The sequence below is a fragment of the Pseudophryne corroboree genome, chromosome 1, assembly GCF_028390025.1.
Source record: "Pseudophryne corroboree isolate aPseCor3 chromosome 1, aPseCor3.hap2, whole genome shotgun sequence".
Taxonomy (NCBI): domain Eukaryota; kingdom Metazoa; phylum Chordata; class Amphibia; order Anura; family Myobatrachidae; genus Pseudophryne; species Pseudophryne corroboree.
This window is the reverse complement of record NC_086444.1, coordinates 316,285,400-316,312,157: the sequence shown is the minus strand read 5'-3', so window position 1 is coordinate 316,312,157 and position 26,758 is coordinate 316,285,400. Positions and strand designations below refer to the sequence as shown.

The following is a 26,758-nucleotide window of genomic DNA, read 5'->3' as shown; positions in this document are numbered from 1 at the left end:
GAGCGCAATGTTTCCATATGAAACTTGGCTACCCTCACAAATTGTTTCAGTGATTTGAGGTTCAGTATAGTCCAAAAGGACCCATTGGGTTTCTGTACAAGAAACAGGGTCAAGTAATAGCCTCTGCCACGCTGGGACTGAGGTACCGGCACAACCACTACTGTGCTTAGGAGGGAACCGTTTGTAGAGCCTGCGCCTTCAACGGATCCGAAGGGAATACCGTAGTGCAGAACTGGTGAGGGGGACGTCTCTTGAAGGAGACAGCGTACCCGTGAGAGAACTTCCAGTACCCAAGCATCTGAAGTGGTATTTAACCAGACCTGGGCGAACTGTAGAAGTCAGCCTCCCACCCTGGGGTTCCCCAGGGGAGGCCCGCCCCATCATGCAGCAGGCTTGTCTTTTTTTGAAGCAGGCTGACGGGCTGCCCAGGACTGTTTCGTCTTGGGCTTGGTGGTCTTGGGAGCACGAGACTGTCTAGGGTAAGACTGGCCCATAGCTTTCCCTTGAGGTCGAAAGGAATGAAAAGTGGTAGTCTTAACCTTCTGTGTAGAAGGATTAGTAGTAGGAAGAAAAGCAGTCTTAGCAGCTGCTAATTCAGACACTATTTTATTTAGGTCCTCTCCAAATGAAATGTCCCCAGTAAAGGGAAGTACCTCCAACGTCTTCTTGGAGTCCAAATCCACTTTCCACGACCTTAACCACAGTATCCGGCGAGCCAGGATAGACGTGGATGACGCTTCGGCTACCATTACCCCTGCCTCAGAGGATGCCTCCTGAATGTAATAGGCGGCAGTGCATATGTGAGACAGGTATTGTCTGGCCTGGTCAGAAATATCCTCTAACGCCTGAACCCACGCCTCAATACCTTTTGTGGCCCAAGAGGCAGCTATAGTGGGCCTATGAATGGCCCATGCAAGGGAATATATAGATTTCAGGCATCCCTCCACACACTTATCTGTCAGTTCCTTCAGGGAGGTGACAGTGGTGACAGGCAGAGTAGACGACATCAAGAGACGGCTGACATGAAAATCTACCGGCGGTGGGTTCTCCCACTTACTACATAACTCTGCAGGGTGAGGATAGCAAGCCAAAGGCCATTTAGGGAGCTGGAATTTCTTACCTGGGGTATACCACGGTTTCTTCCTGATGTCCACGAGATGATCAGAATGGGGTAATACAGTTTTAACCACCTTCTGTTGTTTAAACATATCAGTTTTCCTGGGCACTGTAGTGGAATCCTCATCCTCAGTGAAATGTAGGATCTGCTTAATAGCAGCAACCAGGGCAGGGACATCAACCTGGAAAGCAGAATCCTCATCAGTAACACATGATTCAGTGTCTGACAGGACCGCATCCTCCCCCTCCTCATCAGATGAAACATCAGAGAGGTTAGTGGATTGTGAGGAGGAAGCAGCCCGCTTAGAGGACCCAGAGACATGAGAGTGACCTGGAGCAGATTTCTGTCTAACCAAAGACTGATTTAACTGTTGCAGCTGGGTAGACAAACTCTCTGCCCAAGGCAGATTTACTATAAGGACAACTTGTGGTTGCAGTGGCACTGGACGTCCCATATGGGGGCTAAACAGTCCACCAGAGTCCCCAGGAGGGTAGTGAACATAGCCCAGGATGGCTCCATTGTAGTTGCAGGAGCTGCGGCTGACTGGCATTTAGTACACAGATCATCACACAATACTTCCCCCTCAGGTAAACCTCAGGAGCATGCCTTGCAAATTACAGGAGCATCCAGTTTTACTGCCTTGTTGTTAGACATTGTAATAAAGCAACAACCAGGCTATTAGTACAATGAAGCCAGACAGATTACACAATTTACGGACAGAGTACACAAACAGCATCACAATACACACACTTGTGAACTAAATCCCGGTGTACGTGACTGAGACACAGTAAAATATCCGTATAGTGATAAGTACTGTGTACACTATATTAAAGGACACTGACGCAACTAGTACCTTCGGGTATAGATTATAGTGATAGCTACCATAGATGGGATACACATGAGAGTGAAACCATACAGCAGGTACAGGTACACACAGTCACGTGGCAATGCAGAGATCATTATAAGCACAATAAAACTGCACTGTACTAGTATATATACACCAGAGGTATATATCAGAATACTCGTACAATATATTCTGTAATAGGTACACTCTTTCTTAACTAACGCTGTCTGTATCTTGGTAACAGCGTCCACGCCAGCATTGCAGTCCGTCTCCCTAGACTGCGACAAGAACGTGATTTAGTGGCGGGTCCCGCCTGGGGGACCCTCTTACCTCCTCCCTTCATAGCAGCCACGCGAACCAGGAGAGCGTCTGCGACCGTGTGCCTAGGTTGGAGCGTCTCCGCCGCAAGTACCCGGGATCTGAGCAACTGGAATATGCAACGCCGCTTGAGATTTGACAGAGACGCAGCGCTGGATGTCACCCTGACATAACAGTGCTGCGTCCCTTGAAGTCTTCAGCTGCCCAGTGCAGCCCGCCTGTTAGTGACCTGCTGCCTGCAGGCACCACTCGAAACTGGGCTCTCGGTGCCTGGAGACGGGGTTATAGAGGAGGCCCCAATGCATCCTGGGACAGTCAAAGCTTTGCCTGATGGTGCCTCTGGATCCAAGATCCCGCTCTACACCCCGATGTATTCCTTGTGGAACACAGTGTACCCCGCTGCAGAAACAGTATTTTTATTTTCAGCATTCATTTGAAGGACTATTTAATGTTTATCAAATGTTTCTTCTTATCTGAAGTGTTCAGGCCAATCCTTAGCAATACAGGTGTACAGGTGGTTTATCTGTTATGTCATATACTGGCTCATTTTAACCTGAACTCTGACCTAACTAGAACTCAATACAAAAGAGAACATTTACACATTATTATGACCATCTCCTACATTTGATGTCGGCAGCGCATAGCCCATGAAGTACGTCACGTGTCAAGCACTGTTTGTTGGGTATATAAGGTGTGCGATAGGCCGTCAGCACACATATCATTCGTTACTGTCATGGGTAAAAGGGGCGATTTATCAGAGTTGCAAATATGGATGATTATCAGCTTTTGGGCTAAGGGTGGCAATATTTCTGAAACAGCGCAGTTTGTGAATTGTTTGTGTGCTGCTGTGGTGAAGGTGTATTGTGACTGGACAAATGGCACCATTGCGAATAACCGATGTGGAAACTGTGGAGTACCACGTGCCATTGATGTGGGAGGTGAACATCGGCTACAAAGGTGCGTGAGGACCGACCGACACGCAGCAAAGCGGCAGCTCACTGTCAAAATGAACCTGGGGTCTACCAGATGTGTGTCTTAAACAACAGTTTAGCCCGTCTAGCTGCTGTCCACGGCAGTTACTCTGGCTATTAGCTGGTGTCACAATAATGTGACTCGGCCATGTATATTTGAGTGGAATACACTAAATAAGGCAAAACAAATAATTATTTGGGTGGTTCATTCTCCCAAACCATTGAGTCTCACAGTATAATCCCACTCACCTGCATACATACTAGGCTGATATGATTCAAACCCACAAAAATGTTGTCTAGTGCAAAGTGTCCCATTCAGAAGAATGCACAATTGAGGCATAAATATCACCTTCCAGTGCTGGGCCACTGAAGACGTCAGAAACCCTAGTGGGCTAGGAGAATGGTTAAACCGCAGATAACCAGAACTCCATATTAAATATGAACTCACAGTACTACTGTCATTGCGAATATTACAATCTAAATAATCCAACTTTGAGCTTAAAACTTTAAGTCTTGCCGTAACAGTTGTGTGAATGTGATCAGAAATGTACAGTTTGAATATCTATTTTTAGGGTCATATTTAAGTAAAAAAATCCTTTGCATAACTGATTGCACAATTTATTACTTGCATAAGAATAAAAGTGGGAACACCTCAATTAAATAATCAAATGAGAATTATAAACAAGAAAAAAATGTGAGACTGCTATAATACCAATTATGTTCTTACATTTAAGGGGGAATTCAATTGTTTCATGAGTTGCGCTAATTAACAGGCACCCGAATGAGCAATTAAATTGTTCTGGGCATCCATTACTTCTCCCACTTGTTGCACACAATTAGATTGGGTTTAGCTGCATATATCGTCTAAACCCGTCTAAATTTCACATACACTTATTTTCGCAGTTGGCTTCAAACCCTGTGAATTCTGTAGGATTCTCTATCAAATCATAATCTTGGAGAGATCGTTAAAATAGAAGAATTTTGAATATGTAACAGTAAGTAGTTTCCATTCATGTTCCAAATGCCCTGAAAATGATATCACGTGTGAAAAATAAATCTCTATGCATATTCCAATTGTAAAGCGCCACGGAATTTGCTGCGCTATATAAGAAACTGCACTATATATATATATATATATATATATATATATATATACTTCCAAAAGCCCAGCACTCAAACAGAACACAATATAGCGACACTCCAAGCAAATTGATCACTCCCATGGACAGCATGTAGGACAACGTTTCAATGTCTTTACTTAACTTACCATTTTCATCAGGACCTGATGAAGATGCCAAGTTAAGTAAAGGCATTGAAACGTTGTCTTATATACTGTCCATGGGAGTGATCGACAGCTTGAAGTGACGCTATATTTGTAGTGTGTTAGATATATATATATATATATATATATATATATATACACACACACACACATACGTAATACAGTACTACTTAATATACAGTATAAATGAGGATGTCATTGAAAATAGAATATCCGCACATACTTCCAGTTCATCCCTGACACTGTAGAGCTCCTCCCGTGCAGACTCATTCAGAAGGTGCCCAAGTGAGTTTACCCACGCTCTTGCATTCTCCTGCACTGTGTAGACTAAAGGTCCCAGATGCAGCCTAATACATTGTTCATCTTTAGTTAAAGGCTGTTGTGTAACCTCTTGAGCCAGTCTGCTATAAAACTGCAACTTCTCGTCATATGTTACGCAGGATGGCTTTCTGGCAGCAAACTTCTCCAAGACAATGGCTTTATCCATTTTCCATAGAGGCCGGTATCTCTTCCACCTATTCAGGTATTTCATGAGAGATGTGAGGATCTTGTGCATATTCTGGTTGATAATTACAGCTTGTTCTGTTATTTGAGGGTTCTGATAAATATCACTATAGAAATTGTAGATAACAGGTTCACCTTCCTCGGTTTTTTGAGGAGGGCAGAGAATGCAAGTTCCATGCAGCCAACGAACAAAACTCTGAAAGGAGAAAAAATTGGTCACAGTATTGTAATCCATGACAATCCTACATAACATCTATTTCTAAGCAAAATAGGTGAAAGACAATAAACTAGGTATTTTGGATAAAACTGATAAATAAGATGAGTAAAAATCCAGTAATGCATTACAGAAACCAGCCAAGTGTCTGACACAACAGGACAATGCAGCAATTGCAATTGTAATAACTGGAAAAAAACATAATAATAAAGGAGGGGGAGGAAAGTAGAATGCACATCACTTAAGGGTATATTAAATGAAGTGCAAGTATTTTACAGACCTCGCACCTGGTTTTGAATTTACGGCAAGTATGGGAGATCCCGATACCTGCAGCATTTAAAATCAGCATGCAGTCGCCTGCAGGCTGCCAATGCTGTGTGGGAGGAGGGGGTGCAGGATTAGGGGTAGGACGCTATATAGTAGTGCATGTGGGAAGCAGCTATAGGGTTGGGGTAGTGCAGTGTAGGCCTAATTCAGATGTAGTCGCAAAGCAGCTATTGCACACAAATCGGTCGATGTTTTCAAACTGCACATACATCTGAGCCATTGGGGTGTATTCAATGGCTGTCGGATCCTTTCCGACAGAAAGGATCCGACAAGCCAGTATTCAATGACAATGCCAATCCGACTTTTTTAAAAGTCGGATTGACATTGTCAGAAAGGACACAGACTGAACAGGTTCTCCTGCTCCATCCCGCTAGCAGGTAATCGCGGTTGGGAGAGCAGGGAACACCGCGGCTATGCAGCAGCGTAGCAGGAGGATGGGGCGCCGCCGCCAGACATCACGGCACTCAATGTAGGTCACAACTCAACTCCTCCTCTCATCTCATCCTCACCTGTCCCCGCTCCATCTCCTCTCCTGTCCTCCTCACCTGCCAGCCGCCTATTCCTCCTAATCCTCCCCCATCCCCATACCACTCAAAACATGTCTCCGCTCCCCGTCTCATCCTCTCCATCTGACTTTTTTTCAAGTCGGATTGAAACTGTCGGAAACGGAGCCAAAACCTGTCGGATTTGGCCACATTTCCGACAAAAGCACGTGGATCCACGGCTATTCCGCCGATCCGCGTGCTTTCCGACAAGTCGGCAATTCCTGACTTGTTGAAAAAAATGGCCCGGCATTGAATAGGTCGGAACTCCTTCCGACCTAAACCTGTCGGAAACTGACATCTTTCCGACATGACGGCAGTTTCCGACAATAATTGAATACACCCCATAGTGTGCATGCACAGCCATTGAATAGTGATGCTGGTCACAACGAGAGATTAGTTGCAAAGTGAGTAATAGGAAGACAGAGTTTGGGGGTGGGAACGGGGAGTGGTCGGGTAAACGCAGACATTTCATGGCCATTCAGACAGTGTTTTCTGAGCGTGCATAAATTACCAGTTACGATCTTACGTGCTACTGAAGAGCCCTATGCATCCCAGGAGATTTTCTCAGCATGTGCGTCTTCAGAGCCACTTTGAATCTTTGTGATGACCTGATTGCGACGATGGTACCAATGTTTAAGCAGTTGTACACTGGGGGTCATTCCGAGTTGATAGTAGCTGTGCTAAGTTTAGCACAGCTACGATCATTAACTCAGACATGCAGGGGGACGCCCATCACAGGGCTAGTCTGCACCGCATGTCAGTGCCCCCCCCCCCCCCCCCCGCACAAATACAAAAGCATCGCACAGAGGCGATGCCTTTGTATTTGAGGAGTAACTCCCGGCCAGCGCAGCTACTGCGGCTAGCAGGGAGTTACTCGCCGCTCCCGGTGGCCGCAGCAGCTGCGTGAGACGTCACGCAGCCGCCGCGGCCCGCACCCCCAATGGTCCGGCCACGCCTGCGTTGGCCGGACCGCTCCCCCTAAACGGCAGCTAAACACCGCCGTTCAGCCCCCTCCCGCCTAGCGACCGCCTCTGTCTCAGAGGCGATCGCTAGGCAACGATGACTACCATGCGCCGGCGCACTGCAGCGCTGGCACATGCGCAGTTCCGACCCAATCGTACGGCTATGAAGAAGTGCAGCATGCGATCGGGTCGGAATGACCCCCACTGTCAGATGGAAATGAAGAGACAGCAGTGGGGGTCCCTTTGCTCAGGTTATCTTCTGCCCATATTAGAATATAGTCGCAATTGCGAACGGCAAAAGATATGAACAGCAATTGCATCAACAAGCACATCTTAATTATGGCCCATGTGTAATGTAGTGTGTGCGAGGAGGGGGTGCAGGGTTAGGGGTAGTGCAGTGTAGTGTGAGTGGAGTGGGGGTGTAGGGTTAGGAGTAGTGCAGTGCAGTGTGTGCGGGGATAGAGTGCAGGGTGAGAGGCACAGTAGTACCTGTGGTCAGTCATTGGAAGCTGGTGCCTGCAGCGACACTGGAGAAGAGATAAGAGGAGGACAGCGCTGCAAAAGGTAATAATGGTCTAATTAAGCTAAGTGGAAACTTCGAGTTTCTTAATTAGTTATTAGGGGGATTCTAAAGCAAATCAGACAATTTTTTCTTAAAATATTGATTTTAGGAAATACTGTACTTGGTCTGGAGGTGAACAAAAAAGAAATTGAGTACCACGTGAAAAAATAAAAAACCCGTACCCAATTGATTACCAAAAATCTCACGCCTGCGGGAAAAACCCTGTGGTGTAAGATTACAAAAACATTTGCCTGTAATTGAATATGCCCCAAAATAATGATGTAACAGTTGAGGCAGTAACAAAGCAATGCGACAGAAATGAATAGCAACAGCCGTGGAAAGATTAAAATAAAAGAGGATTCTCTAATAGTGATACCCAGAAATGTGATTGGCAACAGTAAAGGAGGTAGAAGAGGCAGGGAACTTAGTAAGGGAAAGAAGGTACAGGGGAAAGAGGGGTGAGCCTGACATCATATGGAACATGTGATGGCAAAGTTTTTGAGATGAGAAAAAATGGAGTGCAATAGCACTTTTAGATTACAAACCATCTTCTTTTTCTACTCTGTGGGCTTGTCTCAGTTACTGAAAAATTAGCATAAAAAACAAAACCACAAGTAAAAGTAATGTATTTAACTGCATCAGCATAGCATGATGGTACATTAGCAACCATAGAACCTTGCTGTTGCTACAGCAGTCATTATGATCACCTTGAGGGTGACGACTGGCTTAACATGTATTTTGAAAATAAATATATATTATTCCCCTGGTCAGGGTCAGACTGGCCCACAGCAGGGCCGTCTTTTCGTATGGGCTCAATGGGCTCTTGCCCAAGGGCCCCAGGAGTATAATGGTCCTAGACTGATAGCTGAGGGTCCCCTCTTTCCAGGGGTACCAGATTTTTTAAAATCGTCCTTGAGGAACCGGAGATATCCAACGTGAAAGCAGTGGTCCCCATCCAAGCCTGTTAATTGCTCTTCCCAGCTTCCTGAGGCTATAATCCAAAAGCTGGGACTCTCCCCTTTTGCTGGACACTAGCAGCTTGTCTCTACTGTGCCCAGAACCAGAGATATCAGCCTTCCAAGCAGCTGGTCCCTGCTCCAGCTCCACACGCCTGGTATACAGTTTTATATATTCATTGGAGGATTGCTCTGGATCCTGACCTCTGATCCCCAAGTCCCTAGAACCTTCTGAAAGGTAGCACTCTGTAGTTTTTTTATCCCATTCAAAGCTAAGAAATATATTTTCAGGAACTTGAGATATCTGCAGTCAAGCAAGCTTCCCTCCCACCAGAAAATGATGAATATTAAGCCCACTCCACTATCCACCCCTCCCCTGCGTATTAAACACCCCCTACCACCCCGGAAGTCATGTACCAGGGCGCCTTCATTCAGCACAAAGCCCCTTCTACAGTTTAGTGTTCTCCCTCCGCCCCATCTCCCACCATCTGTGCAAAAAAGGAGTAATTAGGAGAAATTACTGCTGCAGGTCCTACATGCTGAGCGGAAGATAGAACACCCCCTACCGCCCGCGGGACAACAAAGCTGCCGCTGATAGCACACCCCACCCCTACCGCTGGAGGATGGGTAGGGGGCCCAATGCATTGCTGTGCCCAAGGGCCTACACTGCCGTTAAGACGGCCCTGGCCCACAGGGGAACAGGGGAAACCACCGGTGGGCCCCACTGCCTGTGGGCCGTCCTCCTCCTCTAGAGATCAGGTTTCAGGCTCTATCCTAGTACACATGAATTATGCATTATACTTATGTTACATTATACTTCACAATAATATGGTTTATGATATATTTACCAAGGGGCACAAAACATGTACTCTGTAATGGTTAGCCAAACCTCTGTGGTGGCTGGCCACGCCCCCACTGGAGCCTGGCCACACCCTTAAGCATGGGACCCTACAGCAGCATCCTCCCGGTGGGCCCTTCATGCCCCAGTGCGACACTGCCCCTGGTGTTCATTAACTGATATGCTTGGATGTTGTTCTGTCTTTTTAAATGACCTAAACCCATGATAGAAGCATACTGTGTATTTAAAATCCATATGATGCCTGAGTCAGAGCATTGCTTATATTAGTGAAAGTCAGTGTAGGGACTGACGGAAACGGAAGACCATGAAGTGGCCGGTTGCAATAATTTGGAACTAACATACCCTGAATTCAAATGAATTACAGTTTGAGTGCTGTGGATTAAAGCCAATATATATATATATATATATATATATATATATATATACTATGTAGAAATCAGCAGCACTCCATCCAAAAAACGATTCATAATAGATAAACCGGTGCCCTCCAAGTAACGACCTTGGATAGGGTGTCCATTAATATATACAGCAGTCAGCGGCACTCACGGCTCCCATGCAGGGAAATGATAAAACACAGTCAATGTGCGGTCAACGTTTCAATGTTGTTCAAATAAACATTTTCATCAGGACGCTGACTGCTGTATATATATATATATATATATATATATAATGAATGAACAGCACTTAGTGGACTTGTATTAAAGAAATAATTCACAGCAGCAGCCGCGTCATTCTTGCAACGTTTCGGGGTACTTTATTCCACGTCGTCAAGCGGCACATACATGTATGGGCTGCCTGATGACGGGAAATAAAGTACCCCGAAACGTTGCAAGAATGACGCTGCTACTGTGAATTATTTCTTTAATACAAGTCCACTGAGTGCCATTTATTCGTTTTTGTATTCTCGAACATATCCTTTGGCACCATGGCATTGCTCACATGCTGAATGGGTGTGCCTACTTTTTTTAGAAACTATATATATATATATATGTGTGTGTGATAGATATATATATATATATATATATATACTGGATAGATAGCTAGATACATTACACACACAGGTGCGGCACTCCAGGCTTACAAGTAAAACACTAACACGATAGTGAACTATTGAATGAACATCACTATCGTGTTGGTGTTTTATTCATGAAGCCTAGAGTGCAGCACCTCTGCCTGTTGTATGAAATACTATTGTGGAAGCACTGGGTGATGCTTACCTACTAATTTAGAGTGCCAGTCTTTTGCTGTTTATATACAGTATATATATGTATAAAAGGTGCAAGTAGCGCTACAACCTTATATTCAGAGGGACTCCGGTGCTTTAAAAAGCCTCTAGTTAGTCAGATATATAACTATATAAAGTGCAGAAATTATATATATGTGTATAGAAAACACTCCAAAAAAGTTCAGTGGCGGCCGCCAGATTTCAGACAGTCCAATTTACAAACAAGACAAATTCTAATTATTATTCAAAGGTAAATCAGCCGCGCCTTCAGTGTTTTCAAAAAGTGACTCAGGACAGTGTCCTCAAATAAATACCAAATATGCGTACCAGATGCACGTGAATATGTGCTTATAAAGATATCTTTACATCTCAGTCTTCCTCCTCATTCCACTCCTCTTATGTCCTTCCGGATATTTAGCGTGGTATTTTACGTAGATATGGGACGGAAGACAGTATATCAGTAAAGTGCACAGCTCAAAATAAAGTGTCTCTGTGCTAAAGTGCAAAAAAGTGCAATGAACGTGCAAAAAAGTGCTACAGTGCTATACTGTGCCAGAAATGCTTAAAAAAGAGGGAGAGCACCCTACCAGTAATGTGCTTATTTACCGATATTAAAAAGTGCAGCAAAAAAGTAATAAGTTTAGTAACTGGGCAGCACTCACGTTTTTCTTAAGGTGCATAAGTAGATGGTAATCTTAATATCAACTGTCCCACCAAGAATACCTTAACAGTAGAATGCTGCTGCCAGGCACAGCAATGGCTGCTCTCTACTCCTGATATCATTCCCACAAGGCAGCAGGAGCAGAGAGCAGCCATTGCTGTGTCTGGCAGCAGCATTCACAAGTGTTAATAGTTGTATCAATTAACAAAATGCAAAGTGAATAAACAGCAGAGAAATCTAAATCAAATAAATATTTGGTGTGACCACCCTTTGCCTTCAAAACAGCATCAATTCTTATAGGTACACTTGCACACAGTTTTTGAAGGAACTCATCAGGGAGGTTGTTCCAAACATCTTGGAGAACTAACCACAAATCCGATGTACAGATGGAGCCATGCTAGTCGTGGCTCCCTCTGTGCCTAGGCGTGCCCATCTAGGTGTGCCTAGGACTCAGGCATCTCCATTCCCGGTTGGGCGCGCGCGCCTGTGACGGAGACGCGCCCAATTCAATAGTCCTGGCGTGACTAGGCGGACGGATCGCCTAGTCACGCCAGGGGTGTTCGTTTGCGATGGAGCGTGGCTCCACCTGTAGTTTGCTGAAATCTTTCTGTCTCTTCTTGTAATCCCAGATAGACTCGATGATGTTGCGATCATCACTTTTTAATGACATTGGGCCTTTTTCAGGTTTGTTAGTAAACCAAAAAAGCAAGCAACTGGGCAAAACCATGCTGCACTGCAGGTGGGACAGATGTAACATGTGCAGAGAGGTTTTGATTTGGGTGAGGTGTGTTTAAACTGAAATCTAATTGCAATGTAAAAAATAAGCAGCCAGTATTTACCATGCACAGAAACAATATAACACACTAAAATGTAAATCTCTCTGCACGTTACATCTGCCCCACCTGCAGTGCAACAAGGTTTTGCACAGTTGCTGATGGTATTGCTTGATAAACAGTACCTGTCTGTATTTCTCAGCATTGAGAACACCATTAATCCTGACCAAATCCCCAACTCCATTTGCTGAAATGCAGCCCCAACTTGCACGGAACTTCCACCATGCTTCACTATTGCTTGCAGACACTCATTATTGTACCGCTCTCCAGACCAAATTTTGACTCATCAATCCAGAGCACCTGTTGCTTTTTTGCTGTGCCCCAGTTCCTTTGTTTTTGTGCATAGTTGAGTTGCTTGGCCTTGGTTCCACGTCGAAGGTATGGCTTTTTGCCCACAATTCTTCCATGAAGACCACTCCTGGCCAGACTTCTCCAAACAGTAGAAGGGTATACCTGGGTTCCACTGGTTTCTGCCAGTTCTGAGCTGATGGCACTGCTGGACATCTTCCAAATTTCGAAGGGAAGTAAGCAGGATGTGTCTTTCATCTGATGCACTAAGTTTCCTTGACCGACCACTGCGTCTACGCGTCTCAACGTTGCCCGTTTCTTTGTGCAGACAGATACTTATCCATCATGCAAGGGGGGAGAAAGAGAGATGATTCTGGTAGCACCAGACTGTTCCTGATGATCTTGGACACTCATTTTAAACAGGGCAGTGGGTCTAGGGTGGAACTTTCCTCCAACACTTGATCTCTTAAATCAGGGCCTCTTTCGTTACCAGAGTTTAAAGCGTCAGGCTACAGTGGCATGTCTGTGAAGCCATAATCCTTAGAATTTAAGAATTTTCTGACAGTGTGTTATCACAGGGTTTGGAGGACCTAGACTGATTATTTTAGAATAGTAGCTGCTGCCTGAGGGAGGGTTTGCAAAAGTGTTTAAAATTCAGCTCTTTGAAGGGTCAGGTGTCAGCACTCTTTTCTTTCATAGAAAACGGTCTCATTGAAATTGTTACAGAGAGTGATACATATGCAACCTCCATATTACCCGCTGTAGCTTCTTGGGATTTCAACCTGGTGCAGGCTGCTTTCCAGCACCCTACAGTACTTTACAATTACTGGATTCGGTATAGTGGGAAGAGCACATTCTTGTTAGCTATCATCTCAGCTTGAGGAGTTTCAGTGGTGGGATATCTGTCTTGTAGGTTTCCTTTTCTCCATGATGACAGTGCTGTTCTTAGCTGACAATGGCCTTCATGTTCCATTTGAAGCAGGACATTGTGATCCCTGTCTTCGACAAGTCACCACACAAAGATGGCGCTCTTTCTCATCTAGACAGTGAAAGTGCGCTGACATTCTAAGTTCATAGTACCCAGGACTCATGCAGGTTGGAGGACATGTTGGTTCTTTACAAAGTCCACAAAAGTCCACAACAAGTTTCCAAACATACCATTGCCAAGTAGATTACTTTGGTAATTTGCTTGGCTTACACTGGGGCTGGACTGCTTGTGAGGATGCATTCCACCAGATCAGTGGAAGCTTTCTTTGTGGAGCAACAAGGTTCCTCTACTGAGCTGTTGTACTGGGTGGCTACCCGTTCTATGGTACTCACCTTCACAAAGAAAGCTTTGTAGTATTCACACTGTCCGCCAGTGCCCACCAATGGGCAAAATAAAATAGGCCGTTTTTTTTTTACAAATGTTAAATCCATTTCGCATAGTCCATTTGGGGACACTGGACACTCTTGTTCAAGGTTTCTTTCACTGTTTTCCTGGTTAGGATTCTTGTCCTCCATAGTGAATGCCATTTTTTTCTCCCCCACTTATTCTGTAATGCTGGCCAGTCAACTGGGGTTTTGTTTGGCAAAACTGAAGATCCCAGGCAGCCAATGGTGAATAGAAGCAAAAGAACTTACGCTTTTTGCTGGTACATCTAAAGTGTACATGTCAGCTCCTTACAACTGCACTCTATAACTCATGGTTCGCCAGTGTCCCAAATGGACTACAAGAGAATGATTTATATTAAGTACAAAATCCCATTTTTGCAAGTGGAAGCATAACTATCACATTGAAGCACCTAGTCCATGATCAGCAACATCTATGATCTTGCCAGAAACTCTCATCATAAACTTCTAAAATGTACTCCATTGTAAACACTGCAATCTTTAACCCCATATCCTTCCCTGAAAAACCTGGCGCATTGGCACAAAATTAGGTGAGTGATATCACAAGAAAATATTTTGACTGCGAGCCTGCATTTGTGCATTTAGTACACATGACCTTTAGCGAGTAGTGAAATAACAGCATAATAAAAAAATAGTGTTACATTATTGAATTCCAAGCCTAAAGAAACAGAACCAGTTGGATTAGGTTAAGACGTAAGATGTGCAGACTGATTTATATGTGAGAGGGGCGCATCCAAACGCAAATGTAAATTGCAATGTAAAAATAAATCTGTCAAACATTTGTGGACTACATGCAGAAGCAGCCAGTATGTACCCTGCACGCAAAATAAAAATAATACATGTATGTGCACCCTTTGCTTTGCAACATGGTTTGCTCCATATACAAATATAAAGTACCTGTACCGTACGTAAAGTTTTTTTTTCGTTCCTGACAACTCAAAATCAACCCCTCTAAAATGGAGTGTGTGGTGGATTTACTGGATTTACCCATTTTATATTATCAGAGCTTTAATATATATAAATGTAATGTAAATATAATCCACATTATGAAAGCAGGTCATCCATGCTGATGAAGTAATGTATTGGCTAGTGAAGGCATCTTGTACCAGTTTTGATGGCAGGAATGGTTAGTAATAATTTGCTTTTCCTTACAAAACTACAACAACTATGGGGTCTATTCAATTGTAGTTGGAACTGCCGTCTAGTCGTAAAGACGGCAGTTTCCAACTTTTTTAGGTTGAATCATGATTCGACCCATTCAATGGGGCTGCCGTTTTTCCAACATGTCGGTAATTCCGACATTTTTTGGAAAACAATTGGATCAGCGGATTAGCCGCGGATCCACGTTTTTTGTCAGATGTGTGGCCAAATCCGACAGGTTTTAGTCCTGTTTTCTACAATGACAATCTGACTTTAAAAAAAGGCGGATTGACATTGTCGTAAACGGCCAAAACCTGTCGGATTTTCCTCAAATTGAATACTGCACTGTCAATTGAATAGACCCCTATTACTCCTATTGCAGATTGATAGCATTACCTTTGTCGTCTCAAGACACCCTTTGTAGCACTGAACAATCAGTTTGAAAATTTCATTGAAATTAGGATGAAGTATTATTTCTGGAGCAGACAGAATAGTTTCCACTTGAAAAAGAGGAACATCTCCAAGAATAGCTGCATTAAAAGCTTGAAAATTCCTGTTTGAATTGCAATTATCAACAAAAAAAAAAGTTAGTTAGTGCATATGACTGAGATACAGTAGCTTCATAATATAACTGTGTAGACTGAACCAAAAAAATAAGAATTTACTTACCGATAATTCTATTTCTCGTAGTCCGTAGTGGATGCTGGGGACTCCGTAAGGACCATGGGGAATAGCGGCTCCGCAGGAGACTGGGCACAAAAGTAAAGCTTTAGAACTATCTGGTGTGCACTGGCTCCTCCCCCCATGACCCCCCTCCAAGCCTCAGTTAGGATACTGTGCCCGGACGAGCGTACACAATAAGGAAGGATTTTGAATCCCGGGTAAGACTCATACCAGCCACACCAATCACACCATATAACTTGTGATCTAAACCCAGTTAACAGCATGATAACAGAGGAGCCTCTAGAAAAGATGGCTCACTACAGCAATAACCCGATTTTTTTGGTAACAATAACTATGTACCAGTATTGCAGACAATCCGCACTTGGGATGGGCGCCCAGCATCCACTACGGACTACGAGAAATAGAATTATCGGTAAGTAAATTCTTATTTTCTCTGACGTCCTAGTGGATGCTGGGGACTCCGTAAGGACCATGGGGATTATACCAAAGCTCCCAAACGGGCGGGAGAGTGCGGATGACTCTGCAGCACCAAATGAGAGAACTCCAGGTCCTCCTCAGCCAGGGTATCAAATTTGTAGAATTTTACAAACGTATTTGCTCCTGACCAAGTAGCTGCTCGGCAAAGTTGTAAAGCCGAGACCCCTCGGGCAGCCGCCCAAGATGAGCCCACCTTCCTTGTGGAATGGGCTTTTACAGATTTTGTCTGTGGCAGGCCTGCCACAGAATGTGCAAGCTGAATTGTACTACAAATCCAACGAGCAATAGTCTGCTTAGAAGCAGGAGCACCCAGCTTGTTGGGTGCATACAGAATAAACAACGAGTCAGATTTTCTGACTCCAGCCTTCCTGGAAACCTATAATTCCAGGGCCCTGACAACGTCTAGCAACTTGGAGTCCTCCAAGTCCCTAGTAGCCGCAGGCACCACAATAGGTTGATTCAGGTGAAAACGCTGAAAACCACCTTAGGGAGAAACTGAGGACAAGTCCTCAATTCCGCCCTGTCCGAATGGAAAATCAGATGAGGGCTTTTACAGGATAAAGCCGCCAATTCTGACACGCACCTGGCCCAGGCCAGGGCCAACAGCATGACCACTTTCCATGTGAGATATTTTAACTCCACATATTTAAGTGGTTCAAACCAATGTGACCTTTGGAACCCAAAAACTACATTTAGATCCCAAGGTGCCACTGGAGGCACAAAAGGAGGCTGTATATACAGTACCCCTTTCACAAACGTCTGAACTTCAGGGACTGAAGCTAGTTCTTTTTGGAAGAAAATTTACAGGGCCGAAATTTGAACCTTAATGGACCCCCATTTCAGGCCCATAGACACTCCTGTTTGCAGGAAATGTAGGAATCGACCTAGTTGAAAATTCCTCCGTCGGGGCCTTACTGGCCTCGCACCACGCAACATATTTTTGCCAAATGCGGTGATAATGTTTTGCGGTTATATCTTTCCTGGCTTTGATCAGGATAGGAATGACTTCATCCGGAATGCCTTTCTCCTTCAGGATCCGGCGTTCAACCGCCATGCCGTCAAACGCAGTCGCGGTAAGTCTTGGAACAGACAGGGTCCTTGCTGGAGCAGGTCCCTTCTTAGAGGTAGAGGCCACGGATCCTCCGTGAGCATCTCTTGAAGTTCCGGTTACCAAGTCCTTCTTGGCCAATCCGGAGCCCGAATATAGTGCTTACTCCTCTCCATCTTATAATTCTCAGTACCTTGGGTATGAGAGGCAGAGGAGGGAACACATACACTGACTGGTACACCCACTGTGTTACCAGAGCGTCTACAGCTATTGCCGGAGGGTCCCTTGACCCGGCGCAATACTTGTCGAGTTTTATAAACATGTGGAAGACTTCTGGGTGAAGTCCCCACTTGCTGACAGTGCTATCACATGATTTTCCGCCCAGCGAAGAATCCTTGCAGCTTCTGCCATTGCCCTCCTGCTTCTTGTGTCACCCTGTCTGTTTACGTGGGTGACTGCCGTGATGTTGTCCGAATGGATCAACTCTGGGTGACCTTGAAGCAGAGGTCTTACTGAGCTTAGAGCATTGTAAATGGCCCTTAGCTTCAGGATATTTATGTGAAGTGATGTCTCCAGGCTTGACCATAAGCTCTGGAAATTCCTTCCCTGTGTGACTGCTCCCCAGCCTCGCAGGCTGGCATCCGTGGTCACCAGGACCCAGTCCTGAATGTCGAATCTGCGGCCCTCTAGAAGATGAGCACTCTGCAACCACCACAGGAGAGACACCCTTGTGCTTGGTGACAGGGTTATCCGCTGATGCATCTGAAGATGCCACCCGGACCATTTGTCCAGCAGGTCCCACTGGAAAGTTCTTGCGTGGAATCTGCCGAATGGGATTGCTTCGTAGGAAGCCACCATTTTTCCCAGAACCCTTTCATTGATGTACTGAGACTTGGCTCGGTCATAGGAGGTTCCCGACTAGCTCGGATAACTCCCTGACTTTCTCCTCCGGGAGAAACACCTTTTTCTGGACTGTGTCCAGGATCATCCCTAGAAACAGACGACGAGTCGTCGGAATCAGCTGCGATTTTGGAATATTGAGAATCCAATCGTGCTGCCGCAACACTACCTGAGATAGTGCTACACCGACCTCCAACTGTTCCCTGGATCTTACCCTTATCAGGGAATCATCCAAGTAAGGGATAACTAAAATTCCCTTCCTTCGAAGGAGTATCATCATTTCGGCCATTACCTTGGTAAAGACCCGGGGTGCCGTGGACCATCCATACGGCAGCGTCTGAAACTGATAGTGACAGTTCTGTACCATAAACCTGAGGTACCCTTGGTGAGAAGGGTAAATTGGGACATGAAGGTAAGCATCCTTGATGTCCCGAGACATCATGTAGTCCCCTTCTTCCAGGTTCGCAATCACTGCTCTGAGTGACTCAATCTTGAATTTGAACCTCCGTATGTAAGTGTTCAAGATTTTAGATTTAGAATCGGTCTCACCGAGCCGTCCGGCTTCGGTACCACAACAGTGTGGAATAATACCCCGTTCCCTGTTGCAGGAGGGGTACCTTGATTATCACCTGCTGGGAATACAGCTTGTGAATGGCTTCCAAAACTGCCTCCCTGTCAGAAGGAGACATCGGTAAAGCCGACTTTAGGAAACGGCGAGGGGGAGACGTCTCGAATTCCAATTTGTACCCCTGAGATATCACCTGAAGGATCCAGGGGTCTACTTGCGAGTGAGCCCACTGCGCGCTGAAATTCATTGAGACGGGCCCCCACCGTGCCTGATTCTGCTTGTAAAGCCCCAGCGTCATACTGAGGGCTTGGCAGAGGCGGGAGAGGGCTTCTGTTCCTGGGAACTGGCTGATTTCTGCAGCCTTTTTCCTCTCCCTCTGTCACGGGGCAGAAATGAGGAACCTTTTGCCCGCTTGCCCACGAAAAGACTGCGCCTGATAATACGGCGTCTTCTTATGTTGAGAGGCGACCTGGGGTACAAACGTGGATTTCCCAGCTGTTGCCGTGGCCACCAGGTCTGAAAGACCGACCCCAAATAACTCCTCCCCTTAATAAGGCAGTACTTCCAAATGCCGTTTGGAATCCGCATCACCTGACCACTGTCGTGTCCATAACCCTCTACTGGCAGAAATGGACAACGCACTTAGACTTGATGCCAGTCGGCAAATATTCCGCTGTGCATCACGCATATATAGAAATGCATCTTTTAAATGCTCTATAGGCAATAATATACTGTCCCTATCTAGGGTATCAATATTTTCAGTCAGGGAATCCGACCACGCCAACCCAGCACTGCACATCCAGGCTGAGGCGATTGCTGGTCGCAGTATAACACCAGTATGTGTGTAAATACATTTTAGGATACCCTCCTGCTTTCTATCAGCAGGATCCTTAAGGGCGGCCATCTCAGGAGAGGGTAGAGCCCTTGTTCTTACAAGCGTGTGAGCGCTTTATCCACCCTAGGGGGTGTTTCCCAACGCACCCTAACCTCTGGCGGGAAAGGATATAATGCCAATAACATTTTAGAAATTATCAGTTGTTATCGGGGGAAACCCACGCATCATCACACATCTCATTTAATTTCTCAGATTCAGGAAAACTACAGGTAGTTTTTCCTCACCGAACATAATACCTCCTTTTTGGTGGTACTCGTATTATCAGAAATGTGTAAAACATTTTTCATTGCCTCAATCATGTAACGTGTGGCCCTACTGGAAGTCACATTTGTCTCTTCACCGTCGACACTGGAGTCAGTATCCGTGTCGGCGTCTATATCTGCCATCTGAGGTAACGGGCGCTTTAGAGCCCCTGACGGCCTATGAGACGTCTGGACAGGCACAAGCTGAGTAGCCGGCTGTCTCATGTCAACCACTGTCTTTTATACAGAGCTGACACTGTCACGTAATTCCTTCCAACAGTTCATCCACTCAGGTGTCGACCCCCTAGGGGGTGACATCACTATTACAGGCAATCTGCTCCGTCTCCACATCATTTTTCTCCTCATACATGTCGACACAAACGTACCGACACACAGCACACACACAGGGAATGCTCTGATAGAGGACAGGACCCCACTAGCCCTTTGGGGAGACAGAGGGAGAGTTTGCCAGCACACACCAGAGCGCTATATATATACAGGGATAACCTTATATAAGTGTTTTTCCCCTTATAGCTGCTGTATTTTTAATACTGCGCGTAATTAGTGCCCCCCTCTCTTTTTTAACCCTTTCTGTAGTGTAGTGACTGCAGGGGAGAGCCAGGGAGCTTCCCTCCAACGGAGCTGTGAGGGAAAATGGCGCCAGTGTGCTGAGGAGATAGGCTCCGCCCCCTTCTCGGCGGCCTTATCTCCCGTTTTTCTGTGTATTCTGGCAGGGGTTAAATTCATCCATATAGCCCAGGAGCTATACGTGATGCATTTTTTGCCATCCAAGGTGTTTTTATTGCGTCTCAGGGCGCCCCCCCCCCAGCGCCCTGCACCCTCAGTGACCGGAGTGTGAAGTGTGCTGAGAGCAATGGCGCACAGCTGCAGTGCTGTGCGCTACCTTGTTGAAGACAGGACGTCTTCTGCCGCCGATTTTCCGGACCTCTTCTGTCTTCTGGCTCTGTAAGGGGGCCGGTGGCGCGGCTCTGGGACCTATCCATGGCTGGGCCTGTGATCGGTCCCTCTGGAGCTAATGTCCAGTAGCCTAAGAAGCCCAATCCACTCTGCACGCAGGTGAGTTCGCTTCTTCTCCCCTTAGTCCCTCGATGCAGTGAGCCTGTTGCCAGCAGGTTTCACTGAACATAAAAAACCTAAAACTAAACTTTTCACTAAGCAGCTCAGGAGAGCCACCTAGTGTGCACCCTTCTCGTTCGGGCACAAAAATCTAACAGAGGCTTGGAGGGGGGTCATGGGGGGAGGAGCCAGTGCACACCAGGTAGTTCTAAAGCTTTACTTTTGTGCCCAGTCTCCTGCGGAGCCGCTATTCCCCATGGTCCTTACGGAGTCCCCAGCATCCACTAGGACGTCAGAGAAATAGGATTTTAATACCTACCGGTAAATCCTTTTCTCTTAGTCCGTAGAGGATGCTGGGGATGCTTCAAGAACCATGGGGTATAGACGGGATCCGCAGGAGACAAGGGCACTTTAAGACTTTGAATGGGTGTGAACTGGCTCCTCCCTCTATGCCCCTCCTCCACACTCCAGTTTAAGTAACTGTGGCCAGGGAGACGGACAATTCGAGGAAAAAATTTATTATTAAACCACGGTGAGCATCTTACCAGCTCACACCTCCAGTATGCCGCAGAACGTGGCATTCAATAGAACACCAGCCGACGGCATGAAGAATATGCAGCAATACGCTGACATAAAGCGTAACACAACCTGTGTGTAAACACAACCAATAACAGCATAACGCATGCCATGGTATGAATATCGTCAGCAACAGGCTGACTTAAACGCAACACACCATGTGTGTAAACATACCCAATAACTGCAGATACAGTACGCACTGGGACGGGCGCCCAGCATCCTCTACGGACTAAGAGGATGCTGGGGATGCTTCAAGAACCATGGGGTTTATACCAAAGCTCTAGAACGGGCGGGAGAGTGCGGATGACTCTGCAGCACCGACTGACCCAACAAGAGGTCCTCAACAGCCAGGGTATCAAACTTGTAAAACTTCTCAAAGGTATTTGAACCCGACCAAGTAACTGCTCGACAAAGCCGTAATGCCGAGACCCCTCGTGCAGCCGCCCAGGATGAGCCCACCTTTCTGGTAGAATGGGCCTTCACCGATTGCGGTAACGGCAATCCAGCCGTAGAATGAGCTTGCTGAATCGTATTACAGATCCAGCGTGCAATAGTCTGCTTGGAAGCAGGAGTCCCAATCTTGTTGGGATCATACAGGACAACAGAGCCTCCATTGTCCTAATCTGAGCCGTTCTGGCTACATAAATTTTCTAAGCTCTGACCACATCTAGAGACTTCGATTCCTCAAATGCGTCAGTAGCCACTGGCACCACAATAGGTTGTTCATGTGAAATGATGACACCACTTTAGGCAGAAATTGCTGACGAGTTCTCAACTCCGCTCTATCTTCATGGAAGATCAGGGGCTCTTGTGAGACAAAGCCGCCAATACAGACACCCGCCTTGCGGAGGCCAAGGCCCACAGCATGATCACTTTCTAAGTGACGAATTTCAACTCTACCTTACGTAAAGGTTCAAACCAATGAGATTACAGGAACCGCAACACCACGTTAAGATCCCATGGTGCCCCCGGTGGCACAAAGGGAGGTTGGATGTGCAGCACGGCTTTCACGAAAGTCTGAACTTCCGGAAGGGAAGCCAATTCTCTTTGAAAGAAAATTGACAAGGCCGAAATTTGTACTTTAATTGAGCCTAACTTTAGGCCTGCATCTACCCCTGCTTGCAAAAAATGGAGAAAACGGCCCAGCTGAAATTCTTCCGTAGGGGCCTCCTTGGATTCACACCAAGACACATATTTTCTCCAAATACGGTGATAATGTTTCAACGTTACCTCTCTTCTAGCCTGAAGCAGTGTGGAAATTACTTCACCGGGAATACCCTTTCGGGCTAGGATCCTGCGCCTAACCTCCAAGCCGCGGCAAGTCTTGGTACACGCACGGCCCCTGCTGTAACAGATCCTCTCGTAGAGGAAGAGGCCATGGATTTCCTATGAGCAATTCCTGAAGATCTGGATACCAAGCCCTCCTTGGCCAGTCTGAAACAATGAGGATTGCCTGAACCCTTGTTCTTCTTATGATCTTTATCACTTTTGGAATGAGTGGAATCGGAGGGAACACATATACTGACTGAAACATCCACGGTGTCACTAGGGCGTCCACTGCTATTGCTTGAGGGTCCCTCGACCTGGAACAATATCTCGGAAGTTTCTTGTTGAGGAGAGACGCCATCATGTCTATTTGAGGAATTCCCCAACGACTTGTCACTTCTGCAAACACCTCTTGATGAAGACCCCACTCACCCGGATGGAGATCGTGTCTGCTGAGGAAGTCTGTTTCCCAGTTGTCTACATCCGGAATGAAGACCGCTGACAGAGCATTTACATGCCTTTCCGCCCAGCGGAAAAATTTTGTGGCTTCTGCCATTGCTGCTCTGCTCTTCGATCCGCCCTGGAGGTTTACGTACGCCACTGCTGTTATGTTGTCCGACTGAATTAAGACGGGCAGATCGCGAAGAAGATGTTCCGCTTGCAGAAGGCCAATGTAAATAGCCCTTAATTCCAGAATGTTTATGTGCAGACAAGCTTCCTGGCTTGACCATTTTCCCTGGAAATTTTCCCCCCTGAATGACTGCTTCCCAGCCTTGCATCCATGGACACCAGGATCCAATCCTGGATCCCGAACCTTCGTCCCTCTAGGAGGTGAGAACTGTGCAGCCACCACAGGAGAGAGATTCTGGTCCTGGAAGATAGGATTATTTTCCGGTGCATGTGCAGGTGAGACCCGGACCACATGTCCAACTGGTCCCGCTAAAAACCACTCTGGCATTTAACCTGAATGGCCTTGTAGGCCGCAACCATCTTTTTCATCAATGGAACGTATTGATGGATTGACACTGTTGCAGATCTGACCCGACTCTGGATCCTCAGAGCTTTTTCCACTGGAAGAAACAAACTCTCAACAGTTCTGTATCTAACATTATTCATTCAACAGTGATTCTGGCAAGTTCAGGAGCCAACCACTTTGTTGAAGAACTGCCAGGGAGAAAGCAACGTTTTGCACCACTTGTTTCTTGACCTCGCCGTATTCAGGATAGCATCCCAGTACAGAATAATAAAGACTCTTTTACTATCGAAGGAAAACCATCATACCGCCATAACTCCGGTGAATTGGTAATGACAATCCTGAATAGCAAACCCAGGTAAGCCTAATGCGGAAGAAACCGTACTTAGACCCTCTTTCTCCTTTTACAGATTGGAGATGCATGCCCTGAGAGATTCCATCTTGTAGTTCAACTTCTTAAGTAGAAAGTTTTGGGATTTTAGGTATAGGATTGTTCTGACCGAGCCGTCCGGCCTCAGAAGCATGAAAAAGCTTGAAAAACAGCTTTTTTCTTTTTTTCTTGTGTGACCGGGACAGCAGGACAATGACCTGATCCTGACACAACTCTTGTAGGCGTCGCATACTACCTCCCCGTCCAGAGGAGAATCGGTAAGGTCTATTTGAAAAATCAGTGCTGGGAATCGTCTGGAAACTCCAGTATGTCCCCCTTGGGACTCTATTCTTAAACTCACTGGTCCATGTCCGTTCCAGGACTGACTGAAGAGTATTAGACGTGGTCCCGCCGGTGTGGGCTCCCGCAAGATAGACCCAGCGTCATGCGGTGGATGTGGCAGAAACAGAGGATGATTTCTGCTTCTGCGAACTTGAAAAGGCTGCTGACTTCTTACCTTTTCATCTTCCTCTACCTGCAAAGAAAGGGAAAACCGTATACATTCGGTCGAAATGACTGCATCCTACAAAAATGCGTCGCCAACCGTTGTGAGGGAACATAGGTCAAGAAGGTAGACTTACCAGTGGTATCTGCCGAGATCAACTTAACAAAGCCATCCCCAAACCAGGTTTCACCTTCATAGGGAAGAGACTCCAATTCTTCTCGGAGTCAGCCTCAGCATTCCATTGGTGAATCCACAACGCCCTTCTAGTCGAGACCGCCATGGAATTGGCCCGCGAACCCAAGAGTCCTATATCCCTTGTAGTCGCACGGCAGTATGCTGCAATGATATAGACATGACCCAACTTAAGGGGTACCCTGCATACAACTACTCCCCCATGCGCATGTAATGCAAGTATAATCAACATACATGCTGACACATAATTAGAGTATCACATATCTTCCTGCATACGATCCATTGTGACAGGGCCCCGCGCAGAACAGGGGGTGACTCTCACTTTATTCTATCCACGGCGGGAAAAGAATAAACACTCGGAATCCTTGACCCAGAGTTTTTTCAACAGAGCGCTCAGCACATGAGAAAGAATAACTTTACCTCAGCATTCATGATAATTTTTATATATATATACATATATATATATATATATATATATACCTTTAAATGCACCTATACACACATATATCTATATATATATATATCTAACACGTATACATATATCCTTTTGTCAGGAACAGCAGGGTCCCTAGTGACATTAATACGTTCTAATGTGTATGAACGGGTACTGAATGCCGATTTTGTGGATCTAATCAGGAAACATTATGGTCGACATAAGAAACATTATTCGAGTCAATCTCAGGGAGTAGTAACTGGGCAAAATAACATTTTTGCTATCCCGAGGGGTCTGAGAGAAATCTATTCTATGAATACGACTCCCTCCATAAATATTATCACGTCTGTGATCGTGCCACAGACCTATGTAACCTTACTATACATACAGGTATAGCTCTTTCTGATATGCATCACATTATCATGCCAATTTCCACCCAGTCAGATATTGTTGGTGTCGACAGGGTCACCCCCCACGTCTGTGTCTCCCATATAGTTTTCTCTTGGGAAAAATATACCTCTACTGACATGTGACATTTATTTACATGTACCAAGTACATTAGGAGTCGACAGCGCAGACAGAGTCATTCCCTTTGTGGCAGAGCACTCAGCCTCAGATATGCCGACATACGTGTACCAAACACCCACCGACATTACACTGGCTATAAGGGATAGACCCCAGTACATTCTGTCATGGAAACACAGAAGGAGTTTACCAACTCATTTCCACAGCGCTTATGATATAGTGTGCTTTTATTTTTAACTTATATTGCACCAAACAACTGTGCCCCCCCTCGTTTTTCACTCTGATCTGTACAGAAGTGCTTTGGAAGGACCAGCGTCTCTGTGAGGAGAAAATGGCGCTGAAATGAGCTGTGAGGGGGAAGCCCCGCCCCCTTAATGGCGCACTTCAGCCCCGCTATTACTTACATATATTTATACTGGCAGGGGTTAAATATAGTGCCTAGGTACTTATATATTCGATTGCCAGTCTCTGTTGAGGATTTATATGCTGCCCAGAGTGCCTCCCCCCCCCCCCCCCCGTGCCCTGCACCTTGCAGTACCTGTGTGTGTGGGAGCATGGCGCACAGCGCGGCTGCTGTGCGGTACCTCAAAGCCGTCACTGAAATCTTCTGATCTTCTTTTACTCACCTGTCTTCTGACTTCTGGATCTGCAAGGGGGGTGACGGCGGGCTCTGGGAACGAGCCCCTAGGCGTACCTAGCGATCAGACCCTCAGGAGCTAATGGTGTCCAGTAGCCAATGAAGCAGAGCCTTGAAACTCACAGAAGTAGGTCTGACTTCTCTCCCCTAAGTCCCACGATGCAGGGAGACTGTTGCCAGCAGTTCTCCCTGAAATTAATAAACCTAACATAAAGTCTTTTAGGAGAAACTCAGTAGAGCTCCCCTGTGTGTGACCAGTCTCACTGGGCACAGAATCTAAACTGGAGTCTGGAGGAGGGGCATAGAGGGAGGAGCCAGTTCACACCCATTCAAAGTCTTAAAGTGCCCATGTCTTCTGCGGATCCCGTCTATACCCCATGGTTCTTGAAG

The 26,758-nt window shown here is 46.0% G+C and overlaps 1 protein-coding gene across 2 annotated transcripts in view; it reads right to left on the bottom strand.

Annotated features, from left to right (window-relative positions):
- The window catches only part of DNAH10 (dynein axonemal heavy chain 10), a 712,041-nt gene that overhangs the window by 302,491 nt on the left and 382,792 nt on the right, over positions 1 to 26,758 (bottom strand). For both annotated transcript variants that reach the window (XM_063964569.1, XM_063964570.1), the window contains 2 exons: positions 15,397 to 15,553; positions 4,756 to 5,232 (listed from right to left, as the gene is read on the bottom strand). In XM_063964569.1, coding sequence (XP_063820639.1) covers positions 4,756 to 5,232; positions 15,397 to 15,553 — 634 coding nt within the window. The remainder of the gene's footprint in view (positions 1 to 4,755; positions 5,233 to 15,396; positions 15,554 to 26,758) is intronic.